This window comes from Chelon labrosus, assembly GCF_963514085.1.
Source record: "Chelon labrosus genome assembly, chromosome: 16".
Classification (NCBI taxonomy): Eukaryota; Metazoa; Chordata; class Actinopteri; order Mugiliformes; family Mugilidae; genus Chelon; species Chelon labrosus.
In genome coordinates this window covers 25720106-25737112 of record NC_140349.1, presented here as the reverse complement: position 1 = coordinate 25737112, position 17007 = coordinate 25720106, and the positions used below count along the sequence as shown (strand labels likewise).

At 42.2% G+C, this 17007-nt stretch overlaps 1 protein-coding gene across 4 annotated transcripts; it reads right to left on the bottom strand.

Moving 5' to 3' along the window:
• Positions 1-578: 578 nt before the first annotated feature.
• Positions 579-17007, bottom strand: topaz1 (testis and ovary specific TOPAZ 1). Of its 4 annotated transcripts, none has more exons than XM_084563591.1 (20): positions 16558-17007; positions 12364-14878; positions 12220-12269; positions 11939-12027; positions 11461-11507; positions 11256-11323; positions 10473-10531; positions 10017-10103; positions 9655-9712; positions 9377-9528; positions 9163-9255; positions 8948-9063; positions 8798-8861; positions 8537-8708; positions 8358-8458; positions 8092-8257; positions 1876-2028; positions 1282-1485; positions 900-1086; positions 579-802 (listed from the first exon to the last, which is right to left on the bottom strand). In XM_084563591.1, the coding sequence occupies exons 1-20, from the start codon at positions 16883-16885 to the stop codon at positions 604-606; spliced, it is 4908 nt and encodes a 1635-aa protein (XP_084419717.1). In that variant the 5' UTR covers positions 16886-17007; the 3' UTR covers positions 579-603. The 4 variants fall into 4 exon arrangements, with proteins under 4 accessions (XP_084419717.1, XP_084419718.1, XP_084419719.1 ...); XM_084563592.1 differs by having other exon boundaries at positions 8948-8991; XM_084563593.1 differs by having other exon boundaries at positions 16191-16591.

The following is a 17007-nucleotide window of genomic DNA, read 5'->3' as shown; positions in this document are numbered from 1 at the left end:
CACAGAAGCTCGTGTGAAGTGGAACAGCTCGACTAGACGGCACGTGCTGCTGCTAGAATAAAAGACGCGACACAATCTGTAGTATTTACTAGAAGAACCACATAATGCACAGTCCAGTGTTTGGTCAAATGTTCTGGTTTCATCAGATCTTTCTTCTTGTTTGCTGGAGAGAAGATTATGATAATGGAAGAGTAGAAGAATGCTGTGTGAAATATACACCCAGTGGCAGGCTGTATTCTCAACTGTCTACACACAGTGAGTCAGAATCGAACAATGGTTAGAGCTCTTTAATTCTGAGTGTTTTTTTTTCCCCACTTCTTCTCCTGCGAAGAAAAACGAAAGAGCCAAAGAATTTTTATTTTGTAGCAAAACTTTTCTTTATAAAACCTCCCCCACCCAAAAAAGGAAAAAAGAGGAGAAAATCACACAATCCACAGCTGTCTCAAAAGAAATAAATAACACGAACATTCTAAACAAATCAGATAAAAGAACTTAGAAAATAGTAGAAAAATGTATGAAAAAGAAAACAAACCTACAAACATATCTCAGGACAAATCTGTAGGGCGGGGTGGGGTCGGGGGGTGCTGCAAGGTAACAAACGTCTCAATGTGTCCACACTTCATTGGCCCACAAATGATTTCTGCGGAGCCAGTGGCGAGCGGAGGGAACGTCAAGTGAGAACACTTGCTCTTGTAAGGGGTTAACTGCAACGTAGCGGACGGTTACTTTGGGCTGAAGGATACAGGCCGCAGAGAGGAGGCGGCTGCCAGCAGAGAGGTAGGCTCTCTCACAGCTCAGAGTCCTGGAAGAGGAGGAGGAGGAAGAGGAGGTAAGACTGTCATGTGCATGGACATACAGACCACACATAGCAACCAGAAGTCTCACACAAAAAAAAATACCTTTTAAGAGTGATGCTAAGAGAAGATGTGGTGGTCTCTGAAAGCTGGAGAATGACTGTTGCGTTGACCGTGATGAACATCTCGAATGTGAGGGCCAGCTCGACCTCTCCCAGTCGACAGGGGACGAGTAGCGTTCTGGACCCAGGGGGAGCAAATACTCCAGGGTAGTAACCCCCACTGAGACAGCCTGAGGATAAATCACAGTGGTGTAAACATTTAATTCCAACTAATCTTTTGAGGATCAAATGAAGCTGATCAGTTGTTCCAGACCGGCATTGGGAGCTACAATTCAAAGTGCATACGCCCTTCTGTCTTTTCTGAGTCACAGCTATGATCCGGTGATACAAACGAAGCAATCGAGAACCCAGAGACTGATACTCACATCTGAAGACATCCCGTGCTCGCAGCCAGAGGCTTTGCTGGCCCAGTTTGTGAAAAAGCGTCTTCAGCACTGCGTGGTCCACTGGCAGTTTTTTGGACAACATGAAGATGACGGCGTCGGAAGCGACAGGAAGTATCTGTCTGTCCACGCACACTTGCAGGTGAGTGTTAAACAGATGACTGTACCTGGAGATGTCTATCAGGCCTGGAAGGAAAAAGAAAAAGAAGGCTTATAAATAGAAAAATATAAAAGGAAGAAAGAATACAGCAAAAAAAAAAGACAAAAAAAGGAAAAACATAATTTGATGGTGCCTCGGTTTTAACTCGCACAAACGTTTGTGGCTCCTTACTTACCAAATACTCAAGCAGACCTTAAAGCAAGAGAAGCACACACAACCACTAGTTGAGATTAAATTTGAAACATTCAGAATTTATGTGACTCACAACATAAGTATGCTGTATACATGTTGTTTTAGGCCGTTCTGTCCCTGATCCCCTGAAGTAAGTTGTATGTGGTGACAAAGTTGTAATTATTTACAGTCTGGGCACTGCCTGATATTCATTTCAATACACCTCAAGACATACAGACGCTCACCGTTTGGCTCTTTAATCCCTGGCAGATTACAGAGCACCTCCAATGTCTCTCTGTGAGAGGTTTTCTCCGACAGACGAATCAACAAACAACTCCTACTCTCTAGATCAGCGGGCTCGCACGGCCACGAGAGTGAGCTCAGGAACCATTCGTTCTCTGCGTGGACAGATGCACAAAAAATACATTTCTAAAGGCAACAGATTTCTAGAGCATTATCTACATGGGCAGCATCTAAGCATCGGAAGCTTACATCAGAGGAGAAATTACTGCTCAATCCTCAAAAATTAAGAAAGAACAGAGAGAAAGAAAAAAGACTAAAGATATTTGTGATGTGGAGAAAAAATTGGCAAGGCACTACACTAGTAGAGGTTGAACTACTTCAGACTTAAAAGTCGACTAATATGTAGTGAAAGTCGAGTCAACGTCGACTAGTCTATGTCACACATAAAAACATTTACTAACTAATATGCGGCTCTCACTCAGCAAAAAAAAAAACAACAACTCTACAACCACAGCAACAATGTCAACTAATACAACACAACAGAACTGAACATAAACACATGAGCTTATCAATACAGTGCGCTGTAGATATGTATAGCCACCGTCAAAAGCATTTAATAGTACTTCACGGCCTATAGGATAATGTAGCTGGGATTAAAAAAAGTGGCATATCTTTGATGGTTTTTCCGTGTATAGCAGCTAAAATAAAATTCACCAGCAAATTGGTTGATGTGCAGCCTCCTTCTCTCTGTTACCGCAGGACGTTTGGTGTAGTTGTTAACTGATTGCTGTTGAGAGGATTTGGACCGTCCCTCTGTTAGCGTTAGCAGATGCCTTTTCAGATGAGTGTGAATTGCAGTAGTACATTTGTTCTATTTTAGGACGGACTTACATATGCATGTCATGGTAGAATGGGCTTCATCTTAAGTGAAGTTTCACACACATGATGGACCGCTGCTAGTTGGCTGCAATGACCTACTGGGCTCCTCACCTGTCTTCTCAGAGGTGTCCGTGTTGTTATTGTCACGTGATCGGTGACTAGTCGACTTTCAAGATTCAAGATTCAAGATGCAAGACTCATGATTTATTGTCATTTTTCACTGAGTACCTGCGTACACAGAGAAGAACGAAATACTATTTCTCATCAGTGACAGACAGCGCATTAAAAAAAAATGAGATCAAGTCAATAACATTAGTTAAAAATCTAGAAGATTACAAAGACAAAACAAGATAAAAATAAATAAACTAAGATCACAAAATACCACACACACACTATCAACTCTCAGGGAAGTACATAGGTAAAGTGTCGACCCTGCAATATTGTCCATGTTGCCTTTAACAGGGAGGGGGGACAATCCGTTGATCAGCCTGACAGTCTGAGGGAAGAAGTTGTTGTCTTACAGCTGATGCTTGCAGACCTTATCCCTGTGAGCAGTAGGGAGAAGATGTGATGGGAGGGATGATGTGAGTCTGTAATGATGGAGATGGCTTTATGGACGCAGTGCTGCTTGTATAATTCCAACAAGCAGGGGAGTGGAGCGCCGATGATCTTTCTGGCTGTGCTAATAGTTCTGTGCAACAGCCAAACCAGGAGGTGAAACTGTAACTGAGGATGCTTTCCACAGTACCTCTGTAGAATGTGATGAGATGTGAGGTAGGGAGGCCAGTTTTCCTGAGTCTGTGAAGGGAGTGGAGCCGCTGTTGTGCTTTCATGATGACTGCTGTGGTGATGGAGGATGAAGCGAGTTCATCAGCAATGTGGACACCGAGGTATTTCACACTGCTGAGGACTCAGCACGCGGCCCTGGGGAGAGCCCGTGCTCACTGTGATGGATTTTGATGTATGGCTGCCCACTCTTCTGTTGGTTGTCACTGAGTCAGGAAGTTAAAAGATCCATCTGCAGATGCTGTTGTTGATCTTTAGGAGCCACAGTTTTTCTACCAGCTGCTGTGGAATGATGGTGTTTAAGGCACTGTTAAAATCAATGACCAGAAGCCTGCAGTATGCGTTCTTCTGCTCAAGGTGAGGAAATGAGAGGTGGAGCATGGTGGAAACTGCATCTTCTGGAGCTCTGTTGACTCGTACTGTTGACGTTCTGTAGTGGATCTAGATCTGCAGGGAGACTTCCTGCTTAAAGAGTCACTGCACAGCAGTAAAGTCGAATAATCGGTACAATCCATACTACACAGTTAGTTTATACCAAACCATATAATATAGAGCCAACATTTGTAGCTACTGTCTGAATACTGCTTGAAGCAACTGTCCTGAAAATGGAAAAGTTGATTTTTTAAGTTTAAATCCCTAACCCTAACCCTAACCCAACTAAAAATATTTTCCATTAAATGACTTTGCCTTCATCTAAAGTAACTCCTGATGTCCACCTTCCTTTATTATGGAGTGAAATTAGTTCCATGATCCACCAGTGGAACATGAGATTGAAAAATGTTTAAAACTGCAATACCATCATCCATCCACAGCATCGTCACGGAGCTTATGACAAAATGTTCAAAAGCATGCTCACTTCAGACAAACTACTCAGAGGTCCTGCCAGTGTACTGACCCAGCAGAATAAACCCATCCACTAGCATCAGCTTATTTAAACCATATATTCATGTCTACATGGTACTCTATTGAGTTCACTGTTGGTACTAAATGAGAAGTGACAGTACAGATGTATTTTCCCTACAGGAATGATATGCGTCACTCGGCCCAAGGTGACACAGATTTAGTATATGCAATAAAAAAATGTGTGCATTTTACATTTGTTCATGTTGTGCCTGAATAAATTTACGTATTTGTGACCACCTAAATTTGCACACAAAATGTTGTACACATTAGTGAATCTCATGTTTTATTTGTGGATCATGTGGAACACGCATTAGTGACCATTGTGACACTAATTCCACTTCATACTTTCTGGCTGCCATCCTGTCTGAGAATATCACATACATTATGCTACCAACACACACACTAATGTTTAAGCTTTGTGCCGAATAATAAAATAAGATGCACATTCCGCTCGGTAAATACGAGGCGCCGCAGGCACAAATTATCATGTATATGCATGAAAGGAAATGTGCCGTCTCCCCCACAGTCAATGCTGTTTATCTAATTAGATAGATCCGAACTGTACCGCTTTGCCTGCTTCCAACAACCAGAAGTTACTACAGCCTATCACCATACAGTCAATGCCTGTAAACACATGTTAGCAAGAACAGGAAAGCCAGAGACTGTGAACAAGAAGGAGGGAATTGTGGTAGAGAACTGTTTGTGTACCAAGACCGCTGCAAGGGGACAGTGGAACTTTTATTTTACTAAAAATAAATAAATCATAATTTTTGGTGGAGATGTTTGAGCATATTTGGAATATTGTTGGGACATCTAATTCTACACACTTGGTTCTAGAACCATTGGCTATAGCTATTAGAGCAGAGATAAGAATTAAGGGTGTGGGGACAAGGGGGGAGAGAGCATAAACTATCTATGTATGCAGATGACATTCTAGCAGTGATAGTGGATCCTGTTCAGTTTTACTTGAACATACTGATACATACTGTAAGATGTCAGGTTATAGAATAATTGGCACAAGTCGGGGGTATGCCAGTTTGCAATGGATGTCTTCAGGAATTAAATATCTGGGTATTAAAGTAAATCCAAACTTAGAGAAAAACAATGGCTTTTTGTGCTTCTCCAGAAGATCAGAATTTATTTGGATAAATGGGGAAATTTTAAGCTCACTTAGTGGGGTAAAGTAAATGTGATCAAAATGGCGGTCAAACCAAAGTTTCTTTGCTTTGCAGATCCTATTTCTGGGTAATGCCATAAACTCTCCATCTGAGACTGTATTACTAACAATTCATTCAAGATATGAACCCAGTATTGGAATTTTTGGACTTACCTGGCATTACACACAGAGCAGCTATACTTCACAAAACCTTTATTGGGTTACAAAAGCATATTTGTAATAATCTGAGGATAATCTGACAGAGGGATTTAGGATGTGAAATAAACTAGGGGGAATGGTTGAAAATTTTATCGAATACTGGGAAATATATAAGGGAGGCTAGGGGGACATTTACTCACTATAAAGTAATTCATAGGTTTTATTTCACTCCTTAAAAGCTTCATAAGACTGGGCTGCTGACAGATGATCTATGTTGTAAATGTCAGACAGAAACAGGACCATTTTTACACACTATCTGGCAAAGTAAGTCTGTTAACCTCTTTTGGGATAAAGCCATAGGAATGTGGGTAGGACACTATCTAAATCACCAAGTCTGTATCTCCCGGGGGATCAGAGGGAGTTGGTGAATATTTCAAAATATGACTTGGCCGTAATAAATATAGGGGTGATCACTGCTGCTATAGTTTAATAACTGGATGGAATGTGCATTTGAAAAGGTATCATGAACACTTCTGTTTGCAATATGTCTGTCACATTGTAATCATTTAGCTGTCAGTACCAAGTAAGTTGCTGCTGGCTTTCTTTTGTTTTATTCTCACTGTTATGTCAAGAAAGTGTAGTTACCACAGACTATATAAAGGTGGACGGTGGAGCAGTTCCTCTAAAGCAGTGGTTCTCAATTATTTTCTGTCATGCGCCCCCTAGGGGACCGAGATTTGTTCACACCCACCCTGAATTGAAATACTATTGAGAACCAGATAATATTTATTTATTTATTTATTTTTACATACCACTGTATAAGTTGCTGGCACCAGCATTTTGCATACAATCACCTGATTATCAAAACAGATTAATAAAATGAGTTGAGATAACATCTGCATTTTCTCTACTGTCTATGTTATTATATTACTTATATACATTGCTTAAACAATTTTAGTTTAACCCTTAATTGTTAAAAAAAACAAAAAAAACACTGGTGTTCCTGTGTACTTCTTCCACTGGGTTGAACAGGCAGCCTGTTGATTAGTTTGAGCACTTCAATAAAGACACCAATACTGAAAGACCCCCTCACCCCCACCCCAGGGCACTCCCCACTATTTGAGAAGCACTGCTCTAAAGTGAAGCCAAAGCAAGTAGAGCTCCCCCTGGTGACTGGCTGCAGTATAGGTCATAAGCTCCACCCCCTTCGTGTTAATGAATGGAACTTTGGCCAAATTAAAACACGAAAGTAGTACGTCAAATATAATTTTTTCAAGGATAGTTTCAGTCCATTTTTCGGAGAATTCTCCACTCTCAGACCGTATTGCTCAGACTCTGGCTCCAAACTCGCAAGATGGCGCCGCCAGTATCCTCTGGAAAATAGCATCAGTTTGGCCAATGCAAGGAAGTGGGGACGCATTATCCATATTTATATACAGTGGATGGTAGTTACCAAGACTGATGTTCAAATATACACATGGTTCCGCACCCTAAGCTGAATCGCGAGCTCTTCTACAGATATCCCAACATTTTGCTATCATCTCCACTTTTTCCCTTTTTAGCCTGAGCCTTGTGTAACTTACTTGCTCAGTAAAATAAAACATTTCACCTGTTTGTCCTTTATCTTCCACAGAACCCATTCCTCTTTTAATTTACCGTGTGTCAACACAATTATTAGCTTCCTAAAGATATTTCTGAACTCCAGATTTTACAATAGCTATGCAACTTACAACTGCGCCAGTGCAATGGCTAGCTAGGCATGAAACCAAAGACCATACACAATAGTGAGTGTGTTTTGTGTCAACCTAACATACTATAGCTCGAACATAAGAGAGTGAAGAGAGATGAATCATCTTTTAAATGTCTATTTTTTCCTTGTCCTTGGAAAATATCTAAATAAGCTCATTCATTAGACTTTTTAGAAGAGTGTCTCTTTAATGAGTAGACTACGCACTAGTGTTGTCTAACTGAATTCCGTACTGTGTCCACAGGGGTTGGGCCTAAAGACAGGGATTCCAGTGCAGTGTTACTTTTATTTCTGCCATTTATTTCAGCACTTATTTTTTATTTGACTTATAACAGTATTGATGGAAACACTGACCCCTAGTTGACGGTGTACTGAAAATGAGCCAAAACAGAAAACAAAGAAAAACACCCCATCTTCCAAACCCTACTCAACTGTGCCTTGACTAAGCAGTATTTATTGGTCTAATGTCTCAAAACTTAAGGTGATTTAGTTCAGGTTCTTCCATGTGCATCCATTCAAATATGTAAATATATTTGAATGGATGCGGGAAACAGCTAAGATCCCGGTGGTTAGCATCAGAGCAAGTACCTCTGAGTGTGTGTAGGGCTCCCTGCACGCTGCCACTCCGGAGGAAAAGCTCTGTAGCCACAGTGACCAGGCAGCAGCGTGATGCTCCGTTTTCATTTCCAAACAGACCCTTCAGTGTCGAGTAGCTGATTTTTGAAAGGGACAGCATCTCCACCACCTTACGACCCTGCATTTGAAGACAAAAACACACGGCCCTCGCCAACATTACTGCATGTTTGATTTTATGACGGTAATCAGATAATGCGAGACAAACGCAGTCTAATTACCTTGACCCACTGGTGCGTCTTGTGGTATCTCAACATCAAAGAAACACCAATTCTGCCTACAAACCCCATGATCATACTGTCCTCACCTTCCTTCTGATACACTAAAAAAAAGGAGAATAATCAAATTAGCAGAATCATTCTCTAATTGTAGGGACATCTTCTCTAGTAACAGGTATTACCTGTCTCAGCAAAGGCAGCAAAGGGCAGTGACAGCTTGTCTTTGCTCTCAGACAGGAGAGCAATAGCGATGCGACCACTGAGGCGCTCCACTTGATTAGGGTGCTGGCCCGAATGGCAGATGGACCTGAAAACATCTCCCATCCGCCTCCAGTCCTCCTGATTGGTACAAAGCTGACAGAGGACATAAATACACGTATTAATGCAAAACCCTTTCATCTTCATGTATTATCAGACACATGGAAATCTACAGAAGATTCAACCTCTATTTCCACAATGGCAAGGGCTAAATCCAAGTACTCTGGGATGGGTGCACCGGTGGATGACCTTTAAGAATAAAACTAGGGTCACTTAGCTACTAATAAAACAACGCACATTTCAGCAATCAGGAGTCTCAAATACGAGTGACTTACTTGTGGTTGCTAGACAGTGAACCAGTTGAGTTTACGTGAACCTTCTGCTGGAACACAGGAGCATTTTTTACACAGTCAAGGCAATCCAAACTCAGCTCTAGACCTGCATTGGCCATCTGCCAACATGGACTCACAGTTAATTCTTCCACATACACAGTAGGAGGAAAAAAAATAGATCCTACTTATTTTGAGTAAACTGAGTAAGAAGTGAATACCTTAAATGTGAGCTGGATGAGCTCGGGCACAAGACCCATGAGACCTTTTTCTCTCACAAAGTTATAAAGTGCTAGCAGAAACTCATGACCAGGCTAGAAAGAGGGGATAAGATCAACATATGTGTTTATGTCAACAGCGCTTCTCCAGACCATCCACTGGACTCAGTGCAGAATAAAAATGATGTTATAATAGATGGACAACAGCCACACTGACCACTACGTTGTGAGCCAAGCTGACAGTGAGGACTGAGAAGACATCACACACCATGCCGGCTTTGAGCAGAGCCCAGAGGAGGGACAGAAGAACCGGCATGGAGAAATGCACTCCTGGCGGGTTTTTCTGGTAGTATCCTGTAAATACAGCTCCTGGACATAGAAGCAGATGGTTAGATGAGCCAAAGAGAGGCCAAGAAATAATGAAAAAAAAATATATTGTGTTGCACACGGAAAAGGGTGGAAAACACTGCCAATTTAACGGCATTTAATACTTACCTGCTTTCTGGAGGCACATCGGATTTTTGGTGAACCGTGTCACAATTTCAGCACAGAACTAACAAAAGGACAGAGACAAAAGTAGTGATTAACTAGTGTGGCATTGCGCTATTACAGCTATAGCGCAGCAGAGGGTGATGTTGCCTCGATGATCAACTACAACCTGAAAGCTTTAGCATGAATCTATTCTCCACATTCCCCTGCTTAAGAAGCACTTTTAACTGATTTACAAGTCAATACTGTAAATGCAATCAAAAATGTATTTTCTTAGTGAATGAACAGAAGCCTCGAAGGTGCTCCGGCATCTTGGTTTGGCATTCTGCTTGCAAACTAAGAAATGATCAGTTTCACTCTGAGCGTACCTTCTCATCCCCCTGCAAAGGCAGATGTTGGAAGCGACATATTTTGAACCCGCAGGACAGTGATTCACTGAAGTAGCGTCTGCAGTACTGAGGGTATAGAGAAGGTTTGATGCATTATACAGATGCTGATGAATTACCTTCATCCAACATTAATCATTTTTTGGGACCGACATCTTGTCCTGTAGTAGTAATTTCATATCCAAGACAGAAATTATGCCTGGTATACTTCATTGCTTTTCATTGTTTTTTTTTCCCCTTTCATAGAGTTTAATGGGCTATCAACACCAACCAAGTTAGAAATGTAGTTTGCCTAAACCACATTTATCTCATTTTAGATTCACTGAAATGACCAGAAGGTCCAATTAATGTCAGAGTCAAAGAACATGTACACAAATAAAGCACTTGTACTGTTAGGGTTGATGATTGTGATTGTTCTTTAGAAGACGGAGCACTTACTGGATCAGATTTCTGGTGTCTAAAATCTGTTGTGTTTGCGGAGTTTGTGATCCACGGGCCTGTGAAAGAAGAGCCAAAGGACGGCTCGATCAGTTCAGGTTTTAGTCTACTTCAGCAACACTGGACTGAACATTCACACAAATTATATGAATCGTAAAGATGTTCTGATTACAATTGTTCCTTCCAGATACCGACTGTAATGCCTGAAGTCAGCTTATCGGCTGATGCCAAGTACCAATCCTGATCCAATAGCAGTGCGTTACATTCTTGTTGTAAGTGTACACTATTAACCCCGCATGGCTTTGATGTGATTGGTAAGCTATAGCCTGATAAGCTGTTCTGTATGATCCATCAGTGTCTCATCGGTTTGGAGATTGCAGTTTTGGAAATGTAGTTGCAACCTGACTAACAGTACTGTGGGCTGAACGATCCATTACAAGGCAAAATCCAAAGGTGTTTTTGCATTTTTTTTTAATTCTGTAGAATATACCAACCTAAGATATTCTTAAATTGTTTTTACAATTCAAATTGCTCACATTTTGCTAGCTTTACCAAGTATAACACGGAAGATCCAGAAGACTGCCAGAAACCAATTCTCCTGCACTGCTCTAAAACCAGTGTGAGATTTCCCCACGCATGCGCAGCCAAGCTAATCGACTAAAGAGGGGGTATAAAAATGAGTGGGAGTGGCTCAAGTAAGAATATCTGCTTGAGGCTGGTAACCAGCAGCACTGTCGAGACTATGCAACCCTGGCTGATCACCATTTTCTTTTTCCCCCTTACCATTTCCTTTTGTCCTAAGTGGGGAGCTTATGTTATGATGTGGGCTCGCCGCCTTGGTGGGAGGGCTCCTGTTACAGAATAAAAATTATTATTTTTTATTGTAACATTCATTAATTATTCATTCTCTGAAACCGCCTGTCCTCTGGGGGTCGCGGTATTAAAACATTGAAAAAAGAATATATTATGACACTGAAAAACTACCTACCATTCCAGGCCATCATTTACATCATTGTTGTTGACATCAAAATGACCCTGTACAAAAAACACAAAGCAGGTTCAACATTATACATTGTTTGTCTCATAAAACTATCAAAAACCTGTGAAGATGAAGCCCTCCCACTGACCTTTCACTATGATCTTTAATCATAATGTGCGTTTTCATTTTTTAAAATATGAACAGTGCATCATACATTTTAGTAAAGTACTGAGTGCAACTTAAATGTGCAATTTTTGTAAACTGGTACCGAATTGTGGCCTTTTTCTGTTTTTTATTTATTTTTTTTATCTTATCTTTTTTAGCTTTTATTTTGAGGTCTGCAACAAAACATGTTAATGCTTTGTTTCGCTAAACCTGCAGAGAAGATATGCCGTTCACATGTCTGGTGCCACTGACATGTCTAATGCTGAAAACCTGTTTCTGGGGAGCAAGATGTTTTCCAGTTACTGTAGAGCCCTAACTTTACCACATTCTGTGTTTGTTCGTCCGTGTTTCGAGTTTCAGTAGTGGTGGTGGTGTTCCACTGAGGTCTCCATGGCCTGCTGTTCCTCTCCTCTGTGAAATACAAACACAAAAATAAAATCACAGAATGATAAAATACTATACACATTTAACAAAATGTGCTTAAATGTGGGATGAAATTTAATCATTACACAATACAGACAAATAAGGGTTTTGGACGACGGACGAAGCAACTGAGCAAACAGAAACTCCTCATCCCGTCCGCTTATCCCTTCATTTTTGTACCTGTGATTTCAGGACTGTTGCAGTGGAACGTTATATTAACTGCTGTCAATCTGAAACACAAAACACACAGTAGTTTTATTTGCAACGAAACCCATAATCCATCAGTGTCTGCAGAAGTAGATGCTATCAAATGTAAGACCTTACCCTTGTTTAAACCCTAGTGATGCTCCATCTAAGCTTGATGAGGGCCGGATTTTAGGGGCCTCAACGAATCTGGTAGGACCCAGTTTCAGCAGACTGTGATCAGGCAGGTCGGTGAACAGCTCTGGGTCGTCCTGCATCACATTGACCAGCAGGATATCCTGCTCATAAGCTGTGACCTCATCCAAACTGCCTGGCTGAGAATCACCAGCTATGGCTTTGTCCCTTCCACTGCTTGTTTTTTGAGGGCTTAATTGCTCTTCTCCAGCTGAATATCGTACACTGTCATCTTTGCCACTGCTAGGAGAATAGCGGGTTTCTGTCAGAACCCCTGAGGTAAGGGTTGCCTTTATTTTGGTGTCTAAAGGTACTTGTTGAGAACGCCTGTTACCATGTTCCACATTATGTTCGCAATCAGTTTCATCTTGGCTTTCCTCTTCATTACTTTCATCCACCTCTTCATCAGCGCTGGAGGAGGAAGGTTCCCCTTGAGTGCCGTCTTTTAATTCTACCGTACTGCTTTCAAGATAACTGTTGGAGTTTTCATTATTGCTATCAATGATGTGTTTCATGTGTTTGTCTTCCTCCGTGTCTTCATCTGAACAATCTGAACTTTGTAGGGAGAAGTTCCTCCTCCATAACTGCCTTGGTGGTGAAGTGACCGGAGAGAGCACGGGTGGAAGCGTGTACTCATCTGAGTCAGTCTCCATGCAAAGTTCCTTGGAAATGTTGCATAAGAAGTTCTCTTTAAGGCAAGCAACTACATGATTGTGCTTAAAGGAGCTTGTGTTGTAATATGGCTCCAGTTTTGGTGGGCTCCTGTCCGTGAGAAGTTCTTCATCACTCCTCCCAACATCTTGGGGGAGGAGGAGGGAGGAGTCACATGACTGAGAGCAGTCAGAGTTATGTAGAGGAGCACAGGGTGATGGACTGCGTGAATCCATCTGGTATCTTTTACAGTTGAACAATGTGTTTTCTGCAGCTTTCAATTCAACACATGTGACTTTCCCAAGTAGAGTTGATGGTGGGAAGGGGGATGGTGTGTCTGACAGGCTGCTCAAACCACCCTGTATGAATGGAGCTAACATGGGAGAAGACAAAGTAGTGTCAGTTTCCAAGTCACTCAGGCCAAGTGCTGAGGGTGAGGGCGTGGACATTGAGCTGTGGGTTTCTGGTCCATTAACTAGCAAAGACGAGGCTGAGACTGTATCCGTGACAGGCTCCCCGTGTAAGGGACTGGAAAATGAAGCTTTATCTAAGTGAAGGCTCGCTAGCGACTCTTCTGACTGCATGTATTGCGGCGCATTCTCCATGTCTTTTCTGTCTGAGACCAAAGACATATTACTGTGTCTTTTCCCATTTCTCTCTGCTAACATGCTTGTGCCATTCTCTTCTTGGTTCCCTGTAGGTGCTAATGAGAGTGTGTCCTTGATCTGGTTTCTGCACGAACCTGGCTGGTTCTGATTGACTGTTTCAGAGTCTCCGTTATCCCTTATTGATGGACTAATTGATCCAGCCAAGCAGGCTGTGGTAGCAGTATGAGTCAAGTTGCTTTTTAAGAAGGGCCAGGATATGCATGTGCGTGCACATGAAGTTTCTATTTCTTTGATATAGACTCTCACTCTCTGGCAAGTGAATGACTCTGGTTCATCTGTGTCGTCCTCGATGTCCTGACATGGTGACATTTGCTTTTTTTTGGGATCGTGACCACAAGGTTCCTCTGTGATACAGTTTTCTTTCACAGCTGATGCAAAAGTGCTGCTGCTCCCCTCACTAGTCTGGAGCTTTATTTTTTTGTCTCTGTGAATCTTTGATCCCGGCCCATGGTCCTCTACAGCATTTCTGTCCCCCATGCCTTTCCTGTGCACTTCCTCGTTTGCGTCTTTACCTAGTAAGAGAGAAGCAGAACAAGTTGCAGAGTCTTCACTTGTCCAGCTCTTGTGAAGACGGCATATGGTACGACGCGCCGGCATCTGTGAATCTTTTCCCCGATGTTTCTGGTGTTCATTGAGACTTTCAGACCGGCAGATTCTCTTCTCACACTCAACAATGGGACAACCCTTACTACTTTTAACCCGACGATTTTTCTGACTTTTGCGTTTATCATATCTTAAACAAATGGGCCATAAACGTAATCCAGCTCTCATGTCCTGTTTGAAGCAACGCACAACCTTGCGCTTGAGAACATTTGGTAACACGTAGCCACAATTGTGACTGCATGCATGACATTTTTGGGACAAGTCACACAGCGTCACTTTCGGGTACTGGGCTATCCATACGACAATCTTCTTAGAGGTCTCAGGGGCTGTGTTTTCTTTCTTGATCTTTAAATCAACTTTAGACATCTCTGAATCTGGGTTAGCGATTTTTGCCCGGTGCATACACGTTATCTTGTGCGGAGGGAAAATGTACTGACATTTCACACAATGATCACAGTGGGGAGCTGCCCCAGCTCTTCTCAAACACTGTTCTAGACAGGACCGTCCAGTGGGGCTTGGGTGTCTGTTTCTATCAATCTCTGCAAGTGGAAACAAAAATCTGTCAAACAGTGCAAAATTGAGCACAATACTGGCCATTTGGATTACATTAAGACAGTTTTATGACAGTATGGATTGCCACAAAAGTATGTGCCATGAGGGCCAAAAATATTAGGCATGCAGATATGGGTTTGCCAAAGCAACCAGTTGGTACGCATCCTTAATATATGTATAAGTATGAAGGATAAATTTGATGTTATTTGCACAAACTGGTTTCAAGAGAGTCTTCCTGCTAATCCATTAAAGGCTCAACACTGCACAAAACTCACTGCAACGACTGGTGAGCACCGCAGCAGTAAGAAAGCTTTACTCCCCCTACTCAGCCTCAAAGGACCGCAATGTGCTCACGACACCCCTAAAAATTAACATGACCTAGCCACATAAAGGTGAGATTTATGCTTTGTCGGGGGTGTTTTCAAAAAGCGTTCTGGTTCAGCGAGAGGGAATGATTCTGTAATGGGAACCAACTGTTTGGTTTGTGAAATGTACATCTTGTTAACTTTTCTGCATCCAGTGCTGAGCTGCTTCACAAAGCGTTCAGTGGGAACCACCTGGGCCCACTGGGTCTCCAAAGGGACCACCGGTGCATACCCATTACCTTCACAACGAGTTTTTGTTCGAGTAGATTTGTTCATGTCGTGTTTGGGTTTCTTGCATTATAAACGGATGGTGTTGGTTGATTTGTGTAACCGTTTGACAGACCTTTATCTGTACATTAGTCTTCACATAAGTTGGTCAAAACTTACAGCTGAAAGTCTCCTTCACATAAGCCTGTGTACTACTGGTGTGCACAGACGCCCTCGAGTAAGATACTAATGATTATACAAAAAAAAAAATCACAACCTCCTGTTACCTAGACATATAGAATATAGGTTGTAGTGGGATCTAGGTTATTTGTAGGCTACTAACATTTAGTGTTTGGTTAAACTGACAAGCGTATACTGATTGCTGTTAGCACACAGCAAGTTGGTGTCTATGTAAACTTTTAATACACAATAACTGGGTATGGTAGCTACTGTTTAGCACAGCCATGGCCATTTAATTTCTACATGCCCTGACAGATATCCAACTGAGCATACAGGCTAATTCGGTTAATAAAGACGGGATTTAGCCGTGAGTTTAGCCTCTTCCAGACACTCCCACTATACCTAGAAAAAAACTTAGAGAACTTCGCTAAAAGCTTTAAACTACCACGCGATGTCAAGTTAAAAAGCTAATTAGAGGCTAACTCCACTAACCGAATATCATGGGTAATCGTGAAATGCATCAAAACTAGCAAATACTACACCTTACCTGGAGGACGGGCGGCTAATGACGGTGATCGTACTCGTTCTGCAGCAACATGCAGCGGGTCAGGCCACATGGCCTCCACTAACCTCCGCCCCCTTCTACCTCCATCATTTACCAGAGATTTACCATTAGCATCTGCGCCGCTAAACTGGCGTCCTTTGCCAGGCTTTCTCGTGGTAAAAGGTGCCTCGGCAATCTTCTCCATTTGACGGGGTATTTTTGCAGATACCTCGGGTTTACTTACGTTTCAACAACGCACTGCGTAGATCTGCGCAAACTCACGTACACCTCAACCTGAGTTTGCACAATTGAGTGAGATTGCCCGACCTGCCCGTGCTCCTAGTGTTTGGATTGCACTGTCCATACTTACCTCTAGTGCTCCCCTCGTCTTGTCTGAAATCCATAGGTGTCCTTCTGCACGACGGCTCTCCTTCAGAGATATTGCTGGCCACATCTGTTACACTCTCTGAATCCATATGGTGTGATAAAAAAGTTTGGACGGGTCCATTGCTGCCAGGAACCGAGGCAGCGTCTTTCTCTGACACTGACTCACAAACTAAGTTTCCCTCTTGTGTTTTGGAGTCACTTTCAGCGTTATTCAGCGGCTTCAGGAGTCGTCTCCGCCGCGGCGCCAAATTTAACCCGACATCGTTTAACATGACTCGGTTAAGTTTCACCCTGCTAACAGATGGGAACATGCTAACAATTAAAACAGTGACCCTCCCTAAAACTACTCAATATTTCTCTCTGGACTTGGTGACTATAAAATGAGTGTCTTAACGTGTTACTTTAATCTAGGACTTCCAGCGTCAACACTGTT

What these genes read in the sequence shown, in the direction of transcription:
- topaz1 (XM_084563591.1), bottom strand. Translation starts at nt 16,885, where the DNA reads ATGTTCCCATCTGTTAGCAGGGTGAAACTTAACCGAGTCATGTTAAAC. An exon ending in AGACGCACCAGTGGGTCAAG is followed by an intron (nt 8,258 to 8,357) that starts GTAATTAGACTG and finishes CTTCAAATGCAG; the next exon opens with GGTCGTAAGGTGGTGGAGAT. An exon ending in AGCACGGGATGTCTTCAGAT is followed by an intron (nt 1,087 to 1,281) that starts GTGAGTATCAGT and finishes ATTTATCCTCAG; the next exon opens with GCTGTCTCAGTGGGGGTTAC.